The 27,566-nt window shown below is 40.3% G+C and overlaps 1 protein-coding gene across 1 annotated transcript in view; it reads left to right on the top strand.

The window, feature by feature from the left end:
• Nucleotides 1-5,269: 5,269 nt before the first annotated feature.
• RYR3 (ryanodine receptor 3) overlaps nucleotides 5,270-27,566 on the top strand; it is a 731,065-nt gene continuing 708,768 nt past the window's right edge. Inside the window, exon 1 of the mRNA XM_078151313.1 lies at nucleotides 5,270-5,443. Within this exon, the coding sequence (XP_078007439.1) occupies nucleotides 5,393-5,443 (51 nt within the window). The 5' untranslated portion in view covers nucleotides 5,270-5,392. The remainder of the gene's footprint in view (nucleotides 5,444-27,566) is intronic.

The raw sequence follows: 27,566 nt of genomic DNA, 5'->3' as shown, positions 1-27,566 counted from the left end.
GGCTCTCAATTCCTGCTGAGGGGCAGATCAAACCGAATTTTAAAATGTTATTAAGAAATACATTGTGAACATGATGGAATTGCCAGTCCAGTGTTCATCTAGGGCCAGAGAAGGAAAGTAAAAGATTGTCACTTCTATGCAGCTACAAGAGTCACAGCCTTATAGGGATAATCCTAACCTACATGAGTCAGTCAACCAGTCAGCAAGCACTTATTAAGTGCTCACTATGTTTCAGGAATTGGTCTAAGCTCTCAGGACACACACAAAAAGGGCAAAAACACAAGACCTGTTCTGATCTCATGTTTGGCTGCTATTAAGTCCTTTTCATCCCATTTCTTCCTCTGCTGGAACACAGCCCATTGCCACATAAGAAGCACCTTATTTCCTCTCTTTGAACCTATATATTTCTCAATTTTCCATTATTCCTCAGCTCTCTCTCTCTCTCTCTCTCTCTCTCTCTCTCTCTCTCTCTCTCTCTCTCTCTCTCTCTCTCTCTCTCTCTCTCTCTCTCTCTCTCTCTCTCTCTCTTTCTGTCTCTCTCTGTTTGTCTGTCTCTGTCCATCTCTGTTTCTATGCCGGTCTGTTTAATCTCTGTTTCTCTGTCTTTCTGTCTCTGTCTGTCTTGTTTTCACCATCACCAGCCTACAAAAATCTTTGTCACTAGACAGCAGTTCTTGGGCAGAATATCAGGGGGAGGGAGGGTGAATAGTAAATGATAGTCAAAATAATCCAGTGCTGACATAGTGACAGTGTAGGATAGTGGATAGAAAACCAGCCATGGAGTCAGTAAAACCTAATTCAAGTCCTTCCCTGAAACTTAATATCTGTGTAACCATAGACACTTCTCAATGACCCTAGACAATTCCCAAAGTCTGTAAATTACATATGAGTTGCTAATCTGCCTAAATGGAGAACACTTCCACCCTTGGATTTCCTTATATTCTGAATGATATCACAGATCCTGACCAGCACCCCTTCAAAATTATGCAAGGCTATCTGAAGAGAGGGAGGCAATAGTTTACTATAACCTACCCTGGACCTAGCTCATCTGGAGTACTATATTCAGTAAAGAATATCACATTTTAAGAAGTACACACACAAGCTCGGAGGAAAAAAAGTTGCCTAGAAAAGAATCACCAGAATGAATGGTTACAGGAATGGGGAATATTCCATCTAAGTACTGCTTAAAGAACTGATGGTGTTTAGCTTGGAGAAGAGAAGGCTTAGGTTCCATGTAAAGAAAACAGTGTTTTCTAACTATTAGAATTATTCAAAAGCAGAATGAGCTGTTTTATGGAGAGGAGAAGGAATGATAGTTTCTTTTGAATTAGACATCTTCAATAGAGACAAAACAAGGGATTCCAGGATTTGGGGCAAACTCAATTGAGTTGGTTGGGAAGCGGGGTGTAGGGAGGGAAAAAGGAAGAATATACTTAGAGAACTCACTTCTTTTCTTCCAATCCCTGTGAAGCAGAGTTGCTGGATGCCTAGGTAAAAACATCCTTTCCTGGTTCCTATTTTCTGATCCCTCATCCTTATTCACCTGACCTTCTCCCTCCTTAGTAGTCTTCATCCTCCTCTAGTCTTTCCTTTCATTGTGCCATCTGGAACTGAGATTCTATCATTATTAAGCTTCCTTATGTCCATTCATTATCCTTTCATCTTCTTGCACTTATGAAGATGACCAAGCTCCATTCCCACTTCTTGCCCCATATTCTTCTCTCCCCTCTGCCTCAAGATACTGTATATAGGGCCACCATCTCCAGTAAGAGGCGCATTTTGTCTTATCTACCCTGACACAAGGGGGCAGAAGGAAGGGAACATACCTTTCTTCCTGATGACTTTCAGACCCTCCTTCTACTGACATTATTCAGCAACTTCTCCTCTGAAATTCCAGCTATCCAAGAATGTTCCAAATAATAACAAAAAATCTGATATATATATATATATATACATGTATATATATATAATGTGTGTATATATATGTATATATGTATATATATATAATGTGTGTGTGTGTGTGTATATATATATATATATATATATATAAATAACTCTTTAAGGTTTGTGAAACACTTTACATACATTGTCTCATTTAATCCTACAGATATTATGCTCTTTTAACAGGTGAGGACCCTGAGGATGAGAAATGTCAAATGAGTTGCCCATGACCACATAGCTAAGTGTCTGAGATGAGATTTGAAGTTGATCTCCCTGATTCTGAGTCTCCTTCCTTTCACATGGCTCACAACTTTCCTCTCCATCCCAAACTCTGCCTTCATAATTGGAGAGTTACAAGAGACGTGCTAATGCTCCCTTTAATAGACCTTGACCTCCAGATGAAACACCCCTTCTTAGCTCACAGGGCATCAGTCCATCCATATTTTCAGTTCTATCCTTCTCTTAAAACTCAGTCTGTGGGCAGCTAGGTGGTGCAGTGGATAGAGTGCCGGCCCTGGAGTCAGGAGGATCTGAGTTCAAATCCAGCCTCAGACACATGACACATACTGGCTGTGTGATCCTGAGCAAGTCACTTAATCCCAATTGCCTCACCAAAAAAAAAAAAAAGATTCAGTCTGCAGGAAAATGAGAAGCTTGGTGGTGCTATTTCCCTCCCTTGCCCTGCCGTTCCTGAGGTATTTTTCTTAATCCCTGGGTCAGAATATGCTTTGAGAGCTCATCATGAGTACAAAACCACTCCCCAGACTACTGCTGGTTCTAAGCTGCTGAGGAGATTTTTTTTCTTTGCCTTTCAATTCAGGCAACACCTGATGGAGACCAATCTTTTCATCTCCCTGAATTGGCCATCCCCTATATCCTGAAGTCCTGTCTCATCACCTTCTTCTCCTGGCTTCTTTTGCCAGTAAACCTCTTTCTGTCACTCTCTCCTCAATACTACATCCCCTCCAAGAGATATGGGATAAGGAACAGTGCAGTAACAGTGAGTTGGAGACAGCCCATCCCTTCCTCTCCAGATCTCCCTCAACCTCTCAGGAGGATGTCAGATGTCGCCTTTTTCCTTATTCTTATGGGGGCAGGGCTAGTAGATGACTATGAGGCCAGGAAAAACAGTCTTTACTACAGTGTAAAGGATGCAAGTATCCCCAGATAAGAAAGGTGCTCCTTTTAAAGGTCTGCACCATGGACAAAGCTCTGGATGTCCTACCCTAGTTGTCATTCCAGTGTTCTAGTATAATCTAGATAACTACTTACTGGGTTGCTGTAGGAGGGATTCTTGGCTAAAAACAGGTTGGATCAAGGTGGCTATTGAGGTCCTTTTCAACTGTTTTGAGTTTTCAAATAGGATTCTCTGATGCTTGTTTATCCATGTAACACACACACACACACACACACACACACATACCTCTACACACCACTCTAGACACATACATAACCTCTACTTTGTCTTTCCTATCTGATTTATCTCCAGGCACTGTCTCCAAATTGAGTTCTGTCCAGTACCCTCAGAATTAGTGTTTGGCTTTACTTCATGACTTTCTTGTTTAGCTGTCTTCTCTGCTTCTTATCCCTTTTATAGGATAAGACCTTCTATTAGGCCCTACCCTTCATGCAGCTGTGATATAATGCATGCCGCAGTGTTTTGGGGGTTGAGATCTGGGCTCTAAGCCCTGGCTCCATCACTTGCTAGTTGTGTGACCTCAGGTATCTTATTTCACCTCACTGTTGATCTTATTTGTGGCATGAAGAGGTTAGACTAAGTGATCTCTAAGTTTCCTGAGTATGTGATTATTCATGTACCAAGTGGGTTGATTATTCATGCACCAGGTGAGGCAGTTAGGTGGCCCAATGGATAGAGTGCAGGGCCTGGAGTCCAGCTGACTTATCTTTCTGAGTTCAAATCCGGCCTCAGACACTTACTAGCTGTGTGACCCTGGGCAAGTCCCTTAACCCTGTTTGCCACATTTCCTTATCTGTAAAATGTGCTAGAGAAGGAAATGGGAAATGTCCCCAGTATCTTTGAAGAGTTGGACACGACTCAAAAAGCAACCCAACAAAGGTGGTTTGAGCCACCCTATGGCTTTTTTCATGAGGATAATCTTGAAACCCCAATTCACAGTTTTCTATTTACCTCATCCTCTTCCTCTTGGGGATAGCCAGCCTGTCATTAGCTTGATCAGTACACTGTCTCCCCGTGAGCTCTAAATTTAACCCATGCCCAAACATCTCCTTTCTCTTTCCCACACATTATTTAGGTCTGCCCTATATCCTTTCTTCCTGCATCAATCCTGGGCAAGAGGAGTTCCCCTCCTATTTTGTCCAGAACATATCCTTTCTCCGGAGCGCTCCCTGGCAAACAGACAGAAGGTGGCACACCGCATCATCTTAGCTCCAGTGTCAGGCAAAGGGGACCAAGCAAACCGCCAGCCTAGGGTGGGCTGCGGCCGGACTTTCACTGTCCTAGCACTCTTGAAGAAAAATAGGAAAACCTGCTCCAGGTTTACTCCATTTCTCCTCATTCCACGGAGTGGAAATTGTAATGTACTGAAGCAAAGAGGAAAGGGGAAAGAGGGAATGGGGGAAGGGGAGAGGTAGTAACATCTTCCCGTAGCATCTGACTACTTTGGCTTCCGAGTACGGGACGGGTTCTGATAGACTTTCATTCTCCGTGGGAATTCAAAGTGACATTACCTTGACACGAGCAAAAGGTGGTTTAGGACTTAACTGAAAAAAATTGGGTCGGGCTCTGGGGTCTTCAGCTTAAGCCACAGAAAGGACCCCAGGAGGTGGGGGCGGACTAAAACAGCAGTGGGGCAGCAGGAACCTGAGTCTGAATATTAAAACGAATAAAAAAGAAAAAAAATGAACCCGGGTAGGTATTCTCTAGTCTCACCCGAGTGCACCGGAACTAGCCATTGTTATTGACTCGGAGACTTGAAGTAGGGAGAGTCGTGAGCTCCTGAGTGTGTGTGTGTGCGTGTGTGTATGTGTGTTCGCGCGCCCCCGTGCGCGCGTGGGTGCATGTGTGTGGTGTAGGGGAGGCATTTCCCAGATACTGACCCCCAGCTGCTCCCCCACCCGCTCCGGGCTCAGGACGCTGCGCTCTTGGCGGAGGGGCCAGGGGGTCGGCTGCGCAGGCAGTTGGCTTCAGAAAAGCAGAGGGGGGTTGGTGGGTGGGTTGGCTGGCTGGCGCTCTGCAGTGCAGTGGAGTGTTAGCCCAGGCTCCCTATATGGTCGAGGATTAGCTCGGTGCTGCTGAGGCTGAGCCAGGAAGAGGAGGGAGGAAGAGGAGGAGGAGGAGGTAGAGAAGAAAGAGAAGGAGAAGGAAGGTGGGGAGGTAGGGAAGGAGAGAGAAGCAGGAGCGCACATCTTGCTGCTGCCGGGGGGAAGCAAAGGCGCTGGAAGCTGGGGCACCGTCAGCGCCTTGAGAACCATGGCCGAAGCGGGAGAAGGAGGAGAGGATGAGATCCAGTTCCTGCGGACTGTGAGTAACACCAGAACTGACTAGGGTGGGAAGAGATTGGTGGGGCCGGGGAGGGGGTTTGGGGAACCCCGGGAGGAGGGTCTGTGCTGTGCCTCCCCGCTCCCGCCATGGTGCCCAGCGCTTTATCCGCACCCTCAGGCTTCAGAGAAGAACTGGTTAGCCTGACCCGGAGACACTGAGGGTTGAATCTTGGGGGACATTCCTCATTTGCAACATTCCTATGAGCCCTCTCCCCCGTACCCCAATCCTAAACTGCCAGTTTATTCGGTCAACTTGATACTTGGGTTAAAAACCAAGGACTAGCCAAACTTCCTGACAGCTTTTGCCCAAGCATTGCCTTAAGCAGGTAGGGGAGGGAGGACTCCACCCTTGCCTTTAAGGCAATCATTTCATCTCTGGTTAACACCCCCCACCCCATTTCCCTCAGCTTTGTCTGTTCAGACAGGGACTCTGTGTAAACTGGGGACGCGCCAGCTGTTCCGGCGGGTGGATGGGGCAGGTTGGAGGGACTGAGGCTGAGAGAGGAAGAAGAGGTACTGACACCTCTTCTCCTGGTCCTGGAAGTGAGCAGATTCTCAGGACATTGCTCCCCTGAATCACTGTGCCTCACACTGACGGTTGCTGTTTTAGTGTTAACTTAGGTGTTGGGACCTAAGGGAGAGATACGTTCCTCGGCTCTCTGCCTCAACCCAGGGTCCTGTGAGCTTGGGATAGTCTCTGGCTTAATCTCCATGTTACCCCACGTCATCTCCCTGGCACCTGAGGGTGCTTTAGTGCACTAATTCTTAGGAGAAGGGAACAAATGACTTTGGCATCTGCATAACCCTTGCTTCTCAGAAGTTGATGTAGGAGGAAATCCGGAGCCTCCCTCTATTAGTAATGAGGGTAAGAGAGTGGGAGCTTCTAAATACACTGACTGGATCCAGGAATTAGGATGAGCCTCCCCTCCAACTAACCCTGTACTATCCAACTGATCCACCCTTAAAGACAACTGGCCAGGGTCCCTACTTTCAGCTGTCATCTCCTTTTTTTGGTCATTCATAGACTAGGCTTCCATATGCTTTCTCTCCCTTCATCAATGCTTCTCAGGACTTTGTCTTAAGGCTGAAGAATCATTTTAACCTAACATCCTGGAGGAGCTTTCAGGTTCCTTACTATTCTAAAGGTGCTAAAGCTAGACCCCACAGCCTTATGTCCGGCACCACTTGCTCTAAGATTTTCTTGCCCTACAAACAAAGAGTTGAGACTCTCAATACCTAAGAGCACTCATAAAATCTTTTGGTTTTCTTTCGCAAAGGTGTCTGTCCCATGGTATCCTATAGAAGACAGTAGTATAGCCAGCGGTTTATGTATAACTCCCAACTAAACTGGACTAGTGACCAGGAAAAGTAGTGATTTAATACTTTTCCTGGTTGCTAGTAGTGTGTAAGAACTTCCTTCTTTTCTGCTGGGGGTCAATGCTGAACAGATGGATGGCTTTGAGGAGCCAGAGCTTTAAGCAGAGATTGATTTTCAATGGGATCATATCTGCATTTTTGAAATCTCCACCTTTCATTTCCCCCTTGGCCTCAGCCACCACCTTCAGTGACTTTCCAAAGCTATCAGGCAGTATTGCTGTACTCTATTCATCTGCAGCCAAAGCTCACTGTAGAGATTGGTGCATCTTAGTGATGGTTAAAGAAATAGTTGGTTAAAATCTATAGGGAGGTATGTTGCTTTTAATTGTAGCATCTGTGTGATGGTTACGTCTTTTTCCCTTCTGGAATTATTAGAAATGTATTACAAATTATTAAGTATTCTGCCCAGAAATCTTCCAAGGCAGGTCTGTTTCTTCATCTTTGATTCACAGAGAGAAAATTGGCAGAGAGATGAGGAAACTTAACCGCAGAAGAGGTCAAATGACTTAGCCATGCTCATATAGCAAGTCACTGGCAGTTGTCATCACTTAATATTTCTTAAGTTCCCTCTGGAGTAGGATATCTTGAAGGGTGCTCTGCAGAGTAATGAAAGGAAACAAATTCTTTGTTCCTTAGGAGCTTACATCTTAAGAGTGCCCTAGATTGAGAACTGGGGGTGTCTAAACTTAGTCCCTTAAATCATTCCCTCTCTTCATGTATGTACAAGGCAAAGTGATTTTTAAATCTAAATAACCATAAACATTTACTTTGTAAGTCTTTCTGACTTTCAGCTCATTGACCATAGAAATTTTAGGGATCTCTGGAGTATCCTGACATTGTGATTTAAGAACATGGACTCACATCATTGGCCATGATTGGGTCAAGGAAGGGAGAACATTATTAACACTCTCACCCCATTTTTACCCTTGGGCATTAATAACCTTCCCTCAAATAATGTCTCTTAAAGGGATTTTGACCAGATGTTACCTTTTTGACCTAGCAACACTCCTCACTGCTGGGATTGGATGCTGGTTACTTGATCCTAAAGGTGGAGATCGCCATTTTTCAAATGTGGCTTCTGGAAATCTCCCTCCTGAAGGGCAGAGACAGTGGCCATTTCAGTTCTGTCCTTCAGAACTGCACAGTTCCATATTCAGGAGGACCCTTTATAAATTCTGTTTGCTGCTGATGGTGATGGTGGTGCTGATTATGATCACAATGATGAAAATGATAGTGTCTAAAGCTATCCCTGGAGTGAAATGGACTAGAATCATGTTACAGGCTTACCGTGTGGTAGGGCAGGGCTGGATTTTAGAAGTGAATGGGCAGGACACAATGTGCTGGGCATTAATGTTTTGCTTGACTCTGTGCCATAAAAAAGTCTAAGCTCACTCTCTAGTGAATCACAAGCAGATCCTAACACTAACTTTGGAAGCCCCAGAAGGTTTCAGTAATTATATTTTTCTACATCTCAACCCTTAAGCCAGAAAATTATATACATGCACACACATACAGAAAACACAACATGCACACGTATCTCCCTTCTTTTGGTCTTCTGAAAGTGACAGCAGGCATCCATACCTGTCGAAGAGAGAGAAAGGGAAGATAATGCCCTTCATATTTAAAACAAAACAAAACAAAAAATACTAAATTTTCCCCTTCCTGCCACTTTTGGCCATGGTGCTCTCTCTCCCCTTCTGACTGTTCTCACTGACGTATGCAGTGTCACTGACGTAACTTGAAAGCTGCTCAGAAGCAGATAGATAAACCTGGCAGCAGCCAACCTGCGAGTCAGAACTTATGGTGAGAAGAGTGGCAATTGCCCCATCTCAGACAGTTAGTTCAGTAGCTGGCACTGCATCATATTTAGAGAGTGCCAGAAAGCAGAATATAATTTTCCCCCCCCCCATGGTTTTTTTCTCAGACTGCAGCATCCACACTGAACAGAATTAAAGGCTTCTGTTTTGGTTTTTAACAACCAGCCTTGCTCACCCCCATAATTACAAGGACTAACAATAGAACCAATGCAGGTATATCAAAATTAATTTCAATTAAAGATTGGTGAGTGTCCATACTTAATACAAACCTCTCTTCAGTCTATCGCCTGTTCCTGATTTGCTGTTAAAAGTGAAAAGATTGTAGACTTTGGGAGTTGAGATGTTTGTGAGGAGTGAAGTATTCTCCTATTATATTGTTCTTTTGCTCCCAGTGTGGCAAGACGAGTCTCAGGTATGAATCTGGCAATTCCAATAAGAGCACAGAACCTATCTGCCTCGTTCCAGGTAGGAGTGATGGAGGTTTTCACTTGGAAGTGCAAAGAGAATTCTTGCTTTTCACTCAACACAGCCCATTTTAATAGCTCCTGCAATTTGCTGGCATAATGCTTTCAGCAGCTGTACCTCCCAGAGGTAAGGGGTTGGTGAAGGAGAGGAGGGGAAACATGAGTATTGAAGTCTTCAAATCACAGAGGCACTGGGGCAGTTGCAGCCCAGAATCAGTTTAGCTGAGTTGTAAGGAGAATTGGAATTATAATGCAGACCTCCTGATACCCAGTCCAGTGCTTGGTGCAAGAGGTAGGCTGATGACTTTCTTGTTTATCTGTTTTAGATGTTAATGGTTTAAGAAAATGTACTAAATCTGCCTGCCCTCTGAGGATCCCAAGGTCATGTCTTGCTTCTCAGTCCTATCTTTGTTAGCCTATCAAGTAGAACTATCTGAGCTCAGATTCTGGCCAATCAAAGCACTGTACCTAGCTGGACACTCAGCCTTTTATTCTTCATAATGAAATGTCCTAGAGGGGTGGGTCACATGCCAGTCTTTGCTAAGTCTTTATTTTAAACTTAAGGTGGAAAAGGCCACCTCAGCAGCACATAAGAGGGTGATAGCTCATAGGTTTGTTAAGTTGCACATCAGCAAAAGGGTGTATTTGGAAGCTGCAGAGCTCCAGGGAGAAGATGGTGGTGAAAGCCATCTAACTTGGAAAAGACTTGGGCTGTGTTTCTAGCCAACTGCAGGAAATTGCACCAGAAAATTGGTTTGCAGTCAAATGAGGTGCTTTTATTTTCCCCAAGCATTTACCTTAGTGCCAATATTTATTATTAAACATAAATGTGATACATGATTGCAAATGGTCTTTAATTCCTGGCAAATATGGTTATTGGATATAGTAATAATGAGTGTGTATGCTTAACAAAGCTTTTCAGGATAGTTCTGAGGTTGGAATGGTAAGGGAAAGAAGAAGCTAACAAGTCTAAGAGTATTTTCCTTTGATGTATATAACCTGACAAACTTGCTCATAAACGGCTTTATTTTGTTTATCTCAAATCAAATACTAGCTCACTGGTGGTGAGCAAGACACATTTAACCCTTATTATTTGTAAAATGAGGATAACAATATTTGTACTATGTATTTCAAAAGGTATAGAAATATAAATTATTATTTACACATTTTCTCTATATTTATTTTATGTTAGTTCTCTTCATCAACTAATATTTCATATCATTTCAGAAAGTGTTTTCTCCTCTTCCAAACTTATTGTTGAAATAATTTTTGGTTTTGTGTGTTTCTTTAAATTTTTTTTAAATCAATTTCACTATTCCTTTATAGTTAACTTCAAGCCTTCTAGACTACTCAAATGGCTTTGTGTTGACAGTCTTAGGTACCTTAGTTTCTAGGTTCAGTCATTGTTCGTGTTCTACCTCCTCACAAAAAATCGTTAAAAAGTCCCTGTACTTAAAGAACTACTAGTGCTTTCTACAACATTCCATATTAAAGCAGTCCCCTCTCTTTGCCTTCTACTACTGTAACTTTTTAAATTTTTGTTTTATTTTACTTTTCGATTAACAAGCATTTATTTTCTCTCCCTCCCACCTAGCTTCATATTTAAAAGAAAAAAGAAAAAAAAACTTGCAACAAATTTGCATAGTCAAGCAAAACACATTCCCACATTGTTCATGTCCAAAAATATGTCTCATTTTGCACATTGAATCCATCACCTCTCTGTCAGATGGTGTCTAACACTGTATCTTGAGGTCCTACACCTCATTCCTTGTTCTCCTCAAGTAACCTTACTTAGGACCAGAAAATCATAGAATCTTAGATGTATCAACAGAGGGGACCTTAGACATCATTTCATTCAATCCCCTTATTTTATAGATGTGGAAACTGAGGCCCAACTGGGCTTTTGCTGCTTCAGCCAGGATCAATCAGTGCTCTCTGGATAGGGGAATGTGCCTGATATGTCAGATCCTTCCAAAGGTTTCTTTCAGCAAGACCTGGATAAGCGTGATTGGAATGTGCTGGCCGAACATCGCCAATGCTGCGACTGCAGTACAAATGCACCCACCTATGGTATGCCAGGTGTCCCCAGGGAGGCAAGCTAAGTCTTCTGGGCTCTAGCTGAATTAATCCAACCTGCCTAGAAACTGGGAGGGTGTATTTGGCAGAGAAACATTTCAAGTTACTGCAGTTTCCTTTGGTCCAGTGGGTTTTGCCACCGCAGCACCTCTCCACCTTAGACAGAGAAGAAAAAAAAAACTGCTGGCACCTTGGCCTTGGTCTTGCTATGGGGCTGAACTGCTAGGGCAGCCAGGATCTTTTTTGTTGTTGTTGTTCAATGTCATTTATGCTTCAGAATTGTTAGAAAATAAAGGGCAGGTCAGCATAGCTCCAGCTGATTATGCAACACTCAAAAACAAAGGAACTAACACTCCCTTTGCCATGCCAACTCCATTCTCCATCTAGCTCATACTACACTCCTGCACAGAAGAGATTCAGATACTGAACTGAAAAGGGCCTGCTGCCTGGTGACTCTCAGCAATGATTGTAACAGAGGCACTGTAGTCCTGGCTCGGGAATGAGATGCTAGAATGATGCGGTGGAAAGAGACCTGGCTTTTGGGAGACTAGGACTCAAATCCATCTTCTCCCCACAGTGATATTTTGCTAACCTGTGTGAGCTTAGGCAAGTTACTTAACCTGCCTATGCCCCAATTTCCTTATTTGTAAAGATGGGCAGCTAGCTGGTACAGTGGATAGACTTCTGGGGCTAGAGTCAGGAAGACCTGAGTTCAAATGTGGCCTCAGACATTCCATGTGACCCTGGGCAAATCACTTCCCTGTTTACCTTGGTTTCCTTCTCTATAAAATGAGCTGGAGAAGGAAATGGAAACCCACTCCAGAATCTTTGTCAAGAGAACAATAAATGGAGTTACACAGAGTGGGACACAACTGAACAACAACAAAGATGAGAGGATTGGACTAGGTGGTCTCTGAGGAACCTTTCAGCTCTAGCTCTAGGCTTCTTATGTTTACATAGAATTTTACAGGCAAGGACCAGGGATTGTGTCTCCTATTGAACTCAGTAATGGTTAAATGAGGGAATCCTAGTGATGGGAGGCTAAGCTGGTAAAAATGGCAAAAGGCTTCTACTCAGTCCCCAAATATCTTTTCCACTGCTTTGGGGTTTAAGGCATTGCCTTCAGAAGCCCCATTAGGAACAGACATAAACAGACCAGTTCCCTGCTCTGAGATTTTTGATATATGTATATATTTTTAAGGAAAGATGGGGGATATAGGAATGTTGCTGAGAAAAGTAGCCCCTAGCATTGTTCATAGGTAGGGGGCATATAGTAGGTGCTTAATAAATGTTGAATGAATGAGGTAGACTCTGTAGTAGTGGGGTGGGTAGGACATTGAGCAGCTCAGAAACAGTGTAAGAACACTGGGTTACTAGCATGTGTAAACGATTTCAATTTTACCTATATTTGCTCTATAGCCAGAAGAAAAAATTATGAGCTAGATAGAGAAGGGAGGCAGCTTCACTGAAGGCCTAATGAAGAAAACTTTATTAAATAGATCAGATATTTATTTATGTTTGATTTTTTTTAAAAAAATTCTGAATCAGAAACAACCTTGAAGAAAAAAAATCTCAATCTTCCATAAGAGGCAGTTTAGCATGAAGACGAGAGCTAAAGTACTAGTGCATCTTTCCTCTCCCTGAGGTGAAGTTCTAAGATCATAAAACCCAATTCCTGACCATCTTCATCATCTTATAGCTTATATCATTTCTAAGTCATAGCACCAGAACCTTGAACTCTGCTGCCCAAAGCTTTTCCAACAGAGAGGTTACAGAGAGACTGGGTAGTTGATTCCCTCCTCAACATACAGGAAATGAAAATTAACCTTATAAGAATATATAATCCTTTTGCTTGTCTATTGATGTCATTTTGCATGCTTTGATTTATGTGTGTGTGTGTATGTGTGTACACATATATATGTATGTATGCATATAAAACCCTCTTTAAATGTAAGCTCCTTGAGGTCAAGGACTGTTTGTGCTTTTTCTTTGTATCTCCAGTGCATCACCCGGTGACTGGCATATAATAAGTATTTGATACTTTCTGATTGTGTTGTGTTCTCTAAAGGTACAGAATGCAAAGAAGCCCCAGGAAGAAAGAGAAAGTTCTCCATCATTTACATTTAAATATTCACAATGTAAGAAAGCATTGATTGAACCCTTGTACCCTGTGCCATGGCTCTGATCCAGACTGTAAATAAAAGAAGACTCTGGGAATGCTTAGCCCCAGTTGGCCACACTGAGCCAAGCATAAGACTATCTAGAAGGCAAAGAAGCCCAAAATCAGCAGGTATATGTGGCTAAGTGTGACTCTTGTATATACCCTAATAGGAGTTGGGAACCTGCGACCTCAATATGTCTTCGAGGCTGCAGGTTCTCCATCCCTGCATGCAATCCTATTTGTGAAGGTTACTCTCCTCAGGAAAATGGAAGGACTCTTTTAGGCCCCTGAGAGCACGCCTGAATGCTCTGGAATTATATCTGACTAGAGTTACCTGATATCCTTAAACTTGCACATCATTAGCAATAGAGCCTAAGTTTTTTGGGAACAACTGTGTCTCATAGTCTTAATATGAGGTCTCTTAATAGCACCTCGTATAACAGATTCACAATAAATACTTATTGAGTGAAGAAAAAAATGAGTTAACGAATGTTTACTTCCTTTTAATAGGATCAGGCTTGTTTTCTGTATCTCAGTCTTTGATTCCTAGAATACTTGGTTTCCTTTAAGATTCAGCTGAAGTACCACTTGCTCCAGCAGGCCTCTCCTAATGCCCTCAGCTGCTAGTGCCACCTCCTCTCTTGCCTTCTGTCTTTGTTCATTTGTTTTCTTATTTACATATGTTGTGTCCCCTATTAGAATGTAAGATCCTTGAGAGAAAGACCTGTTTTTTGCTCTTTCTTTGTGTTGCCAACACTTAGCACAATGCCAGGCACGTGAATTTAATGAATGCCCACTGCTTGATTGATGTACCTTAAAAAAACAACAACAACAACAACAACCTGGCCAGCTAGGTGGTGCGATGGATACAGCACTGGTCCTCAAGTCAGGATGATCTGAGTTCAAATCTGGCCTCAGACACTTATTAGCTTTGTAACCCTGGGCAAATCATTCAACCCCCATTGCCTCGAACACACACACATACCCACCCCTGAGATTTCATCAATGGAGGGAGCTCTTGGTGAGGGACTTCCTCTACCAATTCAGATTGGCACCTTTTCCGAAACTTATAGTCTTAGAGATTTGAGAGTTTAAGTGACCTGTCCAGGGTTCTACACCATCATGTAGCAGGAGCAGAACATAAATTCAGGTCTTGCTAACTACAAGGTGAGCTTTCTGTCCACTACACCATGCTGCCTCTTCTGAGCAACAGTGGCAGCAACAGCTTGCATTTATAGATTTGCAAAACACTTTAAATTCATTATCTCCACAAAGCCTTTGGATACATACTTTCATGTTACAGTGTTTGAGATGACAGGCAGAGTTACTGTCAGACTGGGCTTAACTAATAACAAATACTCAGATAGATTTGTGATCTCATCTCTGCTCCTTTCCCAGGTGCGGTTCATCTATGCCTTACAAGAATCTTAGTAGGAGCCTTTCTATAGATATTCCACAGAGAATTTACCTAACTCTTTGGAGACCTTCCTCTGGAAGCAATAATAAATATCACCACCAAAATCTATTGAGTATGAATAACCTTTTAGCACCTTTTTAAAATGGCTTATAAATTTCCACAGAAATACAATTGAGATTTAAATTAAAAAGAATTTATGTCTTTGGGCTAGCAAGTAAAACAATGATCCCAGACTTACTCACAACTTTCAAAAGATAAAGGGCAGCAGTAGAACTCTAGAGCCCTAGGGTACATGGAGGTTGGCAGGTGGCAGGGTACAGTATATTACCCTGATGGTGCAAGGGAAGATGTAGCTTTCATTGTTGGAGACATAGAAAATGATTGTAATCATTCATATTGGCATGGCTTTTTAAGGTTTCCAAAGCACTTGGCTAACATTAGCCATCTGAATTTGAATTGTAAAGCATTATTCTGACCATTTTTACAGATTGCAAAGCTGAGATTGCAAAACGTTAAATAACTTGTACATTTTTATATACCTTATAAAATATATTAGGCAGTATTTAAATCCAGGTCTCCTGGCTACAGTTCTAATGTTCTATCCATTATCTATTCCACTGACACTTCTTACCCTCAAATTAAGAACTAGAGCCAACCTTGTATGGCTAATACTAATAACCAAATGATCAGCGTAGACTTTCTAATTCCTACAGGGGCACAGAGAAAGTTTAGACTGAATGGTTGGGGAGAGTCTCAGAGCTGAGATGGGACTTAAGTTGAGACTTGAAGGATAGATAGTATTTGGACAGGGGAGAGAAGAAGAAGAAGAGAGAAGAAGTAGAGTGGACATCTCAGAAGGTAGCAGTGAAGTGAGGAGAGGGAATATGCAAAGCTGTTCAAGGAACAGTAAAGAAACCATCTCCAATGGAGAGTTATCTTATAAGGGAGTATTAACCCCCTTGGTTTCTATGGAATAGAATCAAAGAATTCTAGAATATCAAAGTTGAAGATCATCTGGTCTATCCTTTTACTTATTAAAGATCAGAGATGTGAAGTCACATGGCCAAGGTCACAAAGCTAATTAATTGAAAATATCTAATATTGCTTGTTGAGCTTATGGCCTCAACAAGGACTAAAGTCCTCAACCTTTACCTCAACAGTAATAATATCTGACATTTATGTAGTGCTTTAGTTTGGGAAAATGCTTTTACATCATCATCTAATTTGAAGCCCATAGCAACCCTGTGAGGTAGGTACTGTGGGTATTATTGTCTCCATTTTACAGGTGAGCTCATAGAGGGGAAGTGACTTTCTTGCTGTACCTTGCTACTAAATGTCAGAGGTGATTTTTCAATCTAGACTTTCCTTACTCCAGGCACAGCCCTCTTTCCTCTATACCACATGTGTCACCTTTTGGCGTCAAGCTATGTTTTCCCCGGGTCTAGACTAGATTGGGTTCCTTTGATAGCAGGGTGGACTTTGCAGAGTAAGTCAAACTACCAAAGGGATATTTTTCAGAGCTAGACTTAATAATAATAAATTCATCTGTAGAAACAAAATCTAGAATAACAAGGGAAATAATAAACAAAGGTTAAGAATTAAGGGAGAATGGCATTTACAGACTTCAAGCTATATTATAAAGCAGCAATCATCAAAACAATTTGACATTCAGTTAAAAATAGAAAAGTAGTTCAATAGAACATACTAGACAAGGAAAAATAAGAAATAATTGAACTTAATAACGTCAATGAACTTCAAAATAAATTACCTAAGAAAGAACTCTCCAAATGCTAAGGACTGAGAAAAGCAGAAAGCATTCTAGCAAAGAATGAGGCTTAGACTGACATCTTACAATATATTTCATGATAAATAAAAATGGCTGCATTTCCTGAATGTTAAACATTATACCATAAAAAATTAGAAGAGAAGCAGGTCATATAACTTTTATAACTATAGATAGGCAGTGAATTTTTTAACCAAAGAAGGCATTGAAGCAATTACAAAACATAAAATGGATAACTTTGATTACATTAAACCAAAAAGCTTTTAGATAAAAAAAAATGCACCTAGAATAAGAAGGAAAGTAATTGAATAGGAAAAAAAAAACCTTTGTATCAAATTTTTCAGATAAGGGTTTAGTATCCAAGACATATAAATTACAGAAATATGCAAGATCAAAGGCCATTTCTCAATGGATAAATGCTGAAAGTAGTGGGGAAAAAAACAGTTTTTAAAAGAAGAATTACAAACTACTAATAACCACATGAAAGAATGCTTCAAATTACTAATAATAAGAGAAATGTAAAACAAAACAGCACTGATATTTCAACTCACCTCACAAATGGGCAAATATAAGAAGATGGAAATACTCAATGTTGGAGGCTTTATAAAAAGACAGGCACATAAATTCCTTGTTGGTAGAGCTGTGGATTGGAACAACCATTCTGGAAAGCAATTTGAAATTATGCAAATAAAATGACCCAGATATTTCATTACTAGATTTATAAGCCCAAAGAAGTCAGTGACAGAAAGAACGACTCCATATACACAAAACCATACCTGCAGTTTTTTGTTTTTTTTGGTAGTAGCAACAAATTGGAAGCAACATAGAGATCCATTTACTAGGGGATGACTAAACAAATTGCAGTACATGAATGTGATAGAGCATGAGTGTGCTATAAGAAATAATGAATGTGATGACCACAGAGGAGCTTGAGAAGACATATGAACTGATGCGAAGTTAAATAAGGAAAACTATATAAACGATGACTAAAATAACATATATGGAAAGAACAACTAAACAATTGGGAAATTATTACTAAACTTGCCCCCAACGATAACACTGGACTTGATTTTCTTCATCTTTTTTTCCCTCTTCTTTTTAAATTTTGTTATATGGGAGAGCTTTCTTCTACATTACTTGAAGAAAGAGGGAAAAAATATGGAAAGAAATGTAGGCAATCTTAAAGCAAAATGTATCTATATCTATACGTATCTGTATATAAAAATATAAATACATTTTCATTAAAATATTTAAGGGATGATAATTGGCCAGAAGGACAAGTCATTAAGGTACAAAATCCTTTATACAAAAGACCTAAGGGTTTTAGTGGACTCTGAGTTCAGAATGAGTCAATAGTATGACATGGCAACCAAAAATAATCTGTTACTACCTTAGGCTGAATAGATGTTTGTACCCAGAAGGAAAGAAATGTACTTGAACTTTTGTGCTCTTTTCTGGAGCACCACATTTTGGAAAGGACATTAACGAGTTGGGATATGTCTAGAAGATAGGAACGAGTATGGTGAAAGGCCTAGAAAAAATGCATTATGAAAATTAACTGAAGGAAAGAGTTTAGAGGGGACATGATAGCTGTCTTCAGTGTCAGATTTTTTTTTCTCTAAAGCACTAAATATGAAATTATGTGTAGGAAGTATAGAGATTTGAGTTGCTGGGAGAAAGGTGCAGGCAGGACGCAGGGACTGTAGATCAGCAGAATCATCAGCTCCATCTTGCCTCTTTTAGCCTTTCTCCTAAGTTTGAATGGAAGGTGCAAATTATGGAAGGTGAACAGAAGCTCCTCATCCCAGCTCATTTGCAGGTTTGCTGATTAGAGTCCCTGGGATCATTTGAAAAGTACTCAGGCTGGCAAACTGAAGGCATGATCAGAGTTAAAAGGAATTTCAAATCATAACTCAGCTAAAAGTTTGTATTGAGAAAGTCAGTAACACCAGTATGGAGAAAGAGCAGTTCAAAAGAGATTTAAAGATAACTGAAAGTTTATCTTACTGGCTGGGTGCATTTGGCTGTGGAAAGCATCACAAAAGAGCTAAAAGACAAAGAGCTTCCAGAATCCTACCATTAAGAGGAAGAAACTACATTAAAAAATTAAGACCAGCAGGTGACAGCAGAGATCAGCATCAGTTAGCAAAAAGTTGCATTACACTCTAAGACCAGCAGATGGCAGCAAAGAGCAGTAGCAGTTCAGAGACCATGCTCCAAAGCAGTTGCTAATGGGGGTCGGGGGCTTGGGGGTGCCGGAAGGGAACAAGGTAAAGCAGGGGACAGATCAGCAGAGATGTGAGTCAGCAAGAACTAGAAAGAAACTCAATGACGTCAGTAGAGAATACCAGCACATCCACGGTGACAAGAAACATGAACTGCCCTGGCCAACCATGTTCCCCTCACATTTCTATGATCACACTTTACCTTCCTGTGTACACTTCCATGAATGTACATTGATCATGTGTGTTCCTGACATGTGTGCCCTCCTACTCTTATGAATGGATGAATCTATGAAAAGCATTTATTAAGTGCTTACTATGTGCAAAGCATTATGCTAAGCACTTGCAAAACAAATGTGAAAGTAAAATAGCAGCTATTCTCCAGGATGCCACATTCTAATGGGGGAGAGAACACATAGAAACAAGGTTCTAGCTGCAAGGCAGATGTGAAGGTCCCACGGTCCTTAGGATGCCGTGGCAAAGCAGATGACAATTCATTATCTTTTATGTCATTTCTACTAATGCAGTCAGATCCATTTCTGTTGATGAGTCATTTGAAAGTGCCAAGGACTTTGGTGACAAGAATGTTCTTTTCTGGGTATTCAGTAGCTGTGGCGGTAGCACCAGCAGAATAGTTGCCAAGCTGCATCTGCGTGAGGATTGCTCCTCAGAATGATGGCTGCAAGGGTTGGGCTGGAAGCAGGACAGATGCTTTGTGGGCCAGGAGGGGATGGTGATTCTCCTAGCGCTGTTGAGCATATCTGCCTATCAATGACAGTTGATCGATAGTTGGCATAGGTGGTAGTGAAGAAGGACCCTGCTGCACAATGATTTCTCTCCTCAGTGATGGGTATGGGATCCAGGGGAGAAATAGTATCTGTTGTGTTGGGAGCACTGCTATTCCCAAGGTTCTTGTGTTCAGGGACCAGAGCTAACTTTATTTTTGTCTTGAGGAAGTTAGTGGTCAAGATAGTAATGGTTTGACTTACCTGTCAGAAGCTAGTTCCTATCTCTCCTTCAGAGTTCCATATTGCTTCAACTAGGTTAGCTTTCCGGTCAGCTCTGTAAGTAGCAGTGATAACCTGTGAGAGAATTTACTCCACTGTATTTAAGGGAAATTTTGTCATTTGTTTTGCATTCCATACTATAAATGGATTGCATCATCTCTATTGAAATATTGGTCCTAAGGCAGAGCTTGGGTTTTGTCAACTAATTCTTATTTGATTAAATATCTTTTGCTTTAAGTTAACATGTCCTCTATGTAAATTAAATGCATTAATGGAAGTGATTTGATTCAAATCTAGGGTAGCTTTCTGGGGACTCATGTCTTAAGGGGACCTCAGATGCTATGTATACACATATCAAAAGATGACCAGGTGTATAAGAATACACTGGAACTTGGTTGACTGGGGAAAATGAGAGACGAGAGGAATGAGAAGGATCCTCTGAGTGAGTTAGTCTTTGCGGACAACTGAGTGGTCAGGAAAATAGAAGACAAATGTCAATTGGGATCTTCTTCCCATTTCTCAGGCATAATCCCAAGAGTTATAGGCCAGTCAACTAGAAGCATCCCTTACAAAGCCAAAAAAAAGGAGACCTTTAGAAATATTCCACAGCAAAAATAATAGGACAAATTGTCAAAATGCCCTTCAAAAAGGCAATTTTTTGAAGAATACAGTGTTTTTCTAAACATAAGAGCTAGTCAGACAAGGATAACTAGGACAATCCAAGTTCCCTTTATGAATATCCCCACTGGGTCAACATTTATGGCTATGGTTAATTTCAAACCTAAATAACTGTCCAAATTTGAGTGGGAAACACTATTATCATCTTCCCTGATCACCTTTTCTCTATTCAGTCTAATAGCATATAATATTAACATACGCTACTTTTCAGAATATTTTAAAATCTGGCAGGATGAGTCCACTGCAATTAACTTCTTGTCTGGGTGTTTTTTAAATCAGCTTTCCAGTAAAATAGCAACTTTTCAATAACTAACAGTATCTCTTTTAATCCTTAAGATTATATGTTCATCTATATCTCTATCTCTATCTATCTATATATGTTTATGTGTGTGTATTTATTTGCACAATTATAACCAGTAAGTGTAACATATTCCTAGTTCCATTCTACATTAGTTTCTATAGATCTTTCCATACTTCCATGGTGTTTGTATGTGTTACTCTTTATGGAGAGGCTGAGTATTTCACTCAACGTAACACCAGTGATTTATCCTTTTTCAGCCCCAGGTCTTTATGGTTGCTTCCTATTTTTCATAATTATACTGTTCTCCTTATTAAATATAACATGCTCTACATTAAGCTTTTGTTTTTATATGTTTCAAAAAAACCTATTCCTATTAACAAGATAAAATAAGGAAACACCACTCTAATGCTTGTATAGAGAGTTTCATCTCCATTCCTTGCTTCCAGCATTCCATAATGACCTCACTGAGCTTTCTCTATATCCTCCTCCCTCTCAAATCGATTGCTTTTGGATGGAATATTTGTATTTGAATTAATAGCTGTGTCTCTTTTTCTCAAGGTCTTTCGGTTAGTGGTGTGGGATATTGATGAGTTAATCACATTAATTAATCCTTTTATTAAAAAAATGTTATCCTTCCCAGAGAGCTTTATGCCTTAACCTACTTAAAGCATGAGTTTTTTCTTACTTTAGATTCTAGGCACATGACCTGTAGGCTGGGAGAAGAGATGTTTTTGGCCTAGTGAGGTCATATTCTGTAGTCTCTGCCTTGTTATTCACAACTGAGTAGATAAGAAAGTCTACAATTTTATAGGTTTTAAAGTAAGCAAAGCTCTTTCCATACAATTCTGTAAGACAGGCAGCAGGTATTAAGACAGGCAGAAGAGGAGACTGGGGCTCTCAAAAGTTGAAAGTCTTGCTCATGATAATATAGCTAGTATGTCTTTAGTGTAGCATTTAAGCCCTGGTGCCTCAATTTCAAATCAGGTATAGTAGCCATTGATACCATACTGCCTCTCAATAAAAAAATTAAAAGTAAGATTTGCCTAAATAAGGGAGAGTTGAAAGTGTGTTTTTTTCCTTTTTCATCAAGGAAGTAGGGCATGTCTACTTATTGCTGGATACTGAATACAACCATTTCCCCTCTAAAGCAAAGGACCATGTTGTATGCGCAAAAATTTTAATTTCCCTGAGGGCAGATGCCATGTTTTATTTAATCCTTACACCTTCCTCAGTGCCTAGCATAGTGCTTATGCTTATGGAATTTAATTAAAGAGAGAAATATTTCTATTGCACTTATTATTCTCCTCAAAATTTATAACAAGGCTAATCTAACATTTAATGACATGTAATTGGTGTAACGTTACAGATAGTTAGGCACAAATGATTAAATAGGTCAAATAAGTGACTATTATAGCAATGATCTGGATTTACTCTCCCCACCCCAATTCCACTGTCAGGTTGGATCATCAGAATTTGTCTACTGTTCCATCTCCTCTCACAGTTCTAGGGGTAGCCCTGAGTGTTTGTGGGTATCTTTCTAAAGCTATCAACTATCAAGCTCCCCTTCTGGTATTTTCCTCTTATTATCACCAGTGATTATTGCTATAATACCATTTTCCAGTGCCATTAAGTATCTCCCTAGTATCATTTAACCAGTTGATATCTTGATAAGCAATTAACACCAATTAGCTTTTACAAAGGGATATTTACTGAGAAGGTAAAGCAAAAATAGAAGTATAAGCACATTTCTTTGAACCAGGGCACACTTTCCCTTTTATTTGCTCAGTCCCTGAGAAGGGTGAGCTAAAACTTAAAATGGTTGCTACAAAACATTTATCCTGCTAAGTTCACTTCTGGGTGTGTCACAGCTGCTGGAAATGTCATACCTTTCCTGCAGGACATGCTACTGAGTAGATTCATAGCTGAATTAGGTCATGCAAGGCTGCATTGGCTCCTCACCCGGGGCGGCTGCAATCACTTTGGCAATCTCTGCAATGGACTCCCATCACTGGAATCAGGTGAGTCTTTTGACCTTTTGATGTTCACAAGGTCACAGCCTGGTCTGTTCCATTATGATACTCAATCACCTAAGAACAGGGGAGAACAAATACAATGAAGCAAAGAAACAGAAATGCCATATCTTCATGGCCATGTATCAGTCATAGTAGAAAAGGTAAGCTGCGGGTACTTGGAGGTTTACAGTAGTTCTTCCCTTGATCACCACCAGGCAAGAGAAAAAGATGGAGCTCCTCCATAGGAGCCTTTGCATACACCCTCAATTCCAGGCAGCAGCCAATCAGTAAGCTTCACTAAGCAGTAAATAGATAAGAAATAGCCACAGAATACCTATGCTTCCTATGAAGTAGAGAGATAGAGCCTCACTTACACACAACACACATTTCTGAAAGCAGGCTCCCTGAGCCACCTCATGAGATGGCACCAGGCAGAACAGAGTGTTCATGCTCAAAGGACTGCATCCCCTTTGGCCAGTCATCCCATTATACTATAATTCATATTAATTTTACACTGCCATTTTTTGTTTTGTTTTGTCTTCTTGTTTTGTTCTCTGATATCCACAGTCTCAATGTTAACAGTTTTCCCTGGTACCACATGTGTTTTTATTCTAAATTTAGTAACTGTCAACAAAAACAAAGCATTCAACTACAAAAGCAAGAAGAAAGATGATTCTATATGAAATAATAAACCTGCTATTTATATCATTTATATATACACATATGTATATATACACACATGTATATATATCATCATCATTAGCAAACATTCTGTTTGCTTCTATCTCCTTACAAACTCTTTTTCTACTATACGTTTGCCCATATTTTGTTGCTGTTAATATTACTGAATAGGGGATAGGGATCGGACCTGTAACTTTACTGATAGAGAAAACTCCCAAGTCAAGAAAATCCCTCTACCAGTGCAAGTCAACAGCTCTTCTGTAACATACTCATGCAGTTGCCTATAGCGGTGAGAGGTGATAGATGTATAGAAAGAATGAAAAATAGATAAATAGATAGATATACAGAGAGATAGCTACAGAGCATTTATTAAGCACTTATTGTTTTATAACAGCAACAACTATATGATAGGCACTATGCTAAGTGCTAATGATACAAATACAAGCAAGCATGATGGTCCCTATACTCAAAGAGTTTACATTCTAACGAGGGAAGACAACACATATAAAAGGACTGTAAGGTGATTATGGAGAGTTACACATGGAACAGCACAATGCTATGTCTGGGAAGTGTCTTGGATGGGAAAATAAGTCAAAAGCTTAATCATGGCCAGAGGCAGAGTCTAAGGCTGTGTCAGAGGGTATGTATATGGAGTCGATGGCCAGAATGTAGGTAATATGGTGAGGAAATGGCCAATTAATAACATATTTGTAGTCAGTGCCTATGTAATTGTTTTGGGTCTGCTTTTCCCAACTTGCCTTTACCCAGACACCCGGGTCCAGCATTTATGGCTTTGGTCAGTTTGGGGACATCAAGTTTTTGTGGAAAACACTGTGATATTCTATTGCACTGATTACTTTCTCTATTCAGTCCAATATGATATAGTTTTAATAAATGCTACTTTGCAATACATTTTAAAATCTGGTAGGGTGACTCCATCACAATTATCCTTTGCCTGAATGTTTCTTTAACCAGCTTTACAGTAAAAATATGCTTAAACATTTGGGCATCATTTTCTATGATAAGCCAATGAGTCAGTAGAAGGGGCTTCCTCTTACCCTTTTACCTTATCCTCCCACAAGGAGACCTCCCTACATTTTGTACCCATGTAGTTATCAGATTGGTCTGGAAGAGACACAAGGGTCACAGGTCTTGTAGGTCACTAGAATAGTACCCTCCCTCTTCATATCTCCTGAATCAAAGATCCTTAGTCTTCTATAGCTCCTGATTCCTGGAAAGATGCTGTAACCCTGTTTAGAAAAAGGAAGAGGATGGATTGGACAAACAATAGATTGATCCTGGTTAGTGACAAGAAAGCAGGATTAGGTTTTAGTCCTGTCTTCTGACAAATCATTTTCACAGGATCATGAGATTTAGAGCTGGAAGAAATCTCAGAGATGATCTTTATCTAATCCAGGGGTTCTAAACCTGGCATCTGTACATTAAAAATTTTTTTTGATAATTGTATTTCAGTATAATTGTTTTCTTTATAATCATATGTATTTTATTTTATACATTAAAAAAATTTCTTTCAAGGGAGTCCATAGGCTATACCAGACTTCTAAAGAGGTCTCTGCCACACACAAAAAAAAAGATTAAGAATACCTGTCCTAATTCAACCTCTTTATTTTATAGATGACGAAGCTAAAGCCCAGAGACCTTAAATGGTTTGTCCCCGGTTATATAGGTAGAAAGTGGCAGCGCAGGGATTTTGAAGAGAGCTCTGTGTATAGTATTTTAAAGTTATTTTACTAATGACTAATTTTTTGGTTTTTTGTTATTGCTATTTTATTATTTTGTTTGATAGTTTGCAATAACTAATAATTTGTCACTAATAATGATTAGTAACAAAGTTACTAATAACAAGCTATTGCTGGCAATGATTTCCATTGGCCTGGTTTTCCATTTACCTGGATAATTTTTTCTCTTTCCTCTTACTCTTACAAGAAGTTACATCTAAGCTTGGGAACAAGAAGCCCCAGGGAGATCAGGTTTACTGCTCCATGCTTCAGTTACCTCATATGTAAAGTGGGAGCATGAATACCTCCTCTCCTCTACCTCACCTTCTCCCTTGTAAGCCTTAAAAAAAAGGGTCATACTTTGAAGAAATAAAATTGTGACACTAAATATTATTATTACTATCAACTTTCAAATGTGATAGGATAACAGACCCAAAACAAATTACATAGGCACCAACTACAAACATTCACAGATTTAGAACTAGAGAAGACCTTAAAGGTCATCTATTCCAATCTCTTTATTTCATAAATGAGGAAATCAAGATCTAGGGAGGGTAAGTGATTTGTCCAGGGTCACACCGCTAGTAAATAACTCTATAGAGGTAGTAAGTCACAGAGCCAGAATTCAAACCTAGGTCCTCTGACTCTAAATTGAGATGTGACTCCATTATGCTTTACTCCACTTTTTAGGCCAATTACTTAAAAAGAATCTGAATAGCTCTCCCACCTGCTCCTTGTAGTCATTGGCCACATGGAAAAGCTTGGCTATGCATGTGTTCATGCTTGACTCTTCCAGCCTCATGAAGCCCAGGCTGTTGTCCCAAGTCATGCTTGTAGTGAATGGTGGGAATGTGTACATGATCTCCCTGCTCTTTGAAGAGTGATGACAGATAGAGTGGCTCAGCCTGGCACTTTCCTTTAGTCCCTGACCATGTTATTAGTATGTGACTCATGTTAAAATCTTGCATGGACTTTCACCTCCAGAATGCACATGACAGTGCAAATGACCCACAAAGCCACGAGTTTACCAGCAGGCCTTGTTTAGGCTCCCTAGAGTAAACATTAAAAGCCAACAGGCTTATTGAAGTATTACTATTCCAAGATCCTTAGCATAACTGCCTATCTCCATGGGCGATGACCATATTGCAGAACTGTAAGCAGGAAATCTAGCACCTAGGGTAAATTCAGGTTTTGGGGGGAGTTTTGTGTGTATGTGTATGTATATATGTGTGTGCATGTGTGCGTGTGTATATGTATATGTGTGTGTGTGTGTGTGTGTGTGTGTGTGTGTGTTGGGAAGTTTCAGGTTCAGCTGTAGGACATTTAGAGTGAAAGAACCTTAGTTTTTCTACTAGCTTCCATGATAAAGTCAGAGATAAATTCTCATAAAGATGGAGTTAAGAAGTAGGAGAGGACAACTAGAGGCAGAGACCACAATCTCATTGTCTGGGACACTGGATAATGTTAAGAGAAGCTAATGTTACAGACTGTTCCCATTGCTCTCAATCACTAACATCTAGTCATTCCATTTTTCTATGAGGAGACTATTATAGACCCAGGACTGTGCCATGCAGGCATAGCATCTGTTAGGGATCTCTCTTCATGGCTCTCAAATAATTACTGATCAATCAAAAAGTATTTATAAAGCACCTACTACGTATCAGGCACTGAGCTAGGCACCAGGAATATAAGTAATAAAAAATAAAACAATCCCAACTCACAAACAACATACACACACACACACACACACGTATATATACATTTCATCAATCAAAAAGTATTTATAAAGCACCTACTACGTATCAGGCACTGAGCTAGGCACCAGGAATATAAGTAATAAAAAATAAAACAATCCCAACTCACAAACAACATACACACACACACACACACACGTATATATACATTTCATATAACATATATAAATATATATTTGGGGGGGGTGAGGCAATTGGGGTTAAGTGACTTGCCGAAGGTCACATAGCTAGTGATTGTAATGTGTCTGAGGCCAGATTTGAACTCAGGTCCTCCTGACTCCAAGGCCAGTGCTCTATCCACTGTGCCACTTGGCTATCCCAACAATTTATATTTTATGAGAGAGACAAGTACATTTATATGTATGTGTGTGTGTGTATGTGTACATATGTATATGTGTGTGTCTGTATGTGTGCACGCATATATATATATATTATATATATATATATACACACACACACATATAAATAAATGCAAATATGTACAAAGCAGTTAAATACAAGGTTATTTGGGAGGGAGGGCACCAACACTAGGGGGTGGGGATCAAAAAGGCTTTATGCAAAAGATGATGCTTGATGGAACTTAATAGAAGAGAGCAATTCTATGAGGTGGAAGT

The sequence above is a fragment of the Phascolarctos cinereus genome, unplaced genomic scaffold (assembly GCF_003287225.1).
Source record: "Phascolarctos cinereus isolate Bilbo 61053 unplaced genomic scaffold, phaCin_HiC Scaffold_3;HRSCAF=262, whole genome shotgun sequence".
NCBI classification, from domain to species: domain Eukaryota; kingdom Metazoa; phylum Chordata; class Mammalia; order Diprotodontia; family Phascolarctidae; genus Phascolarctos; species Phascolarctos cinereus.
The sequence above is the reverse complement of the archived record's forward strand: the minus strand, read 5'-3'. Positions and strand labels throughout refer to the sequence as shown.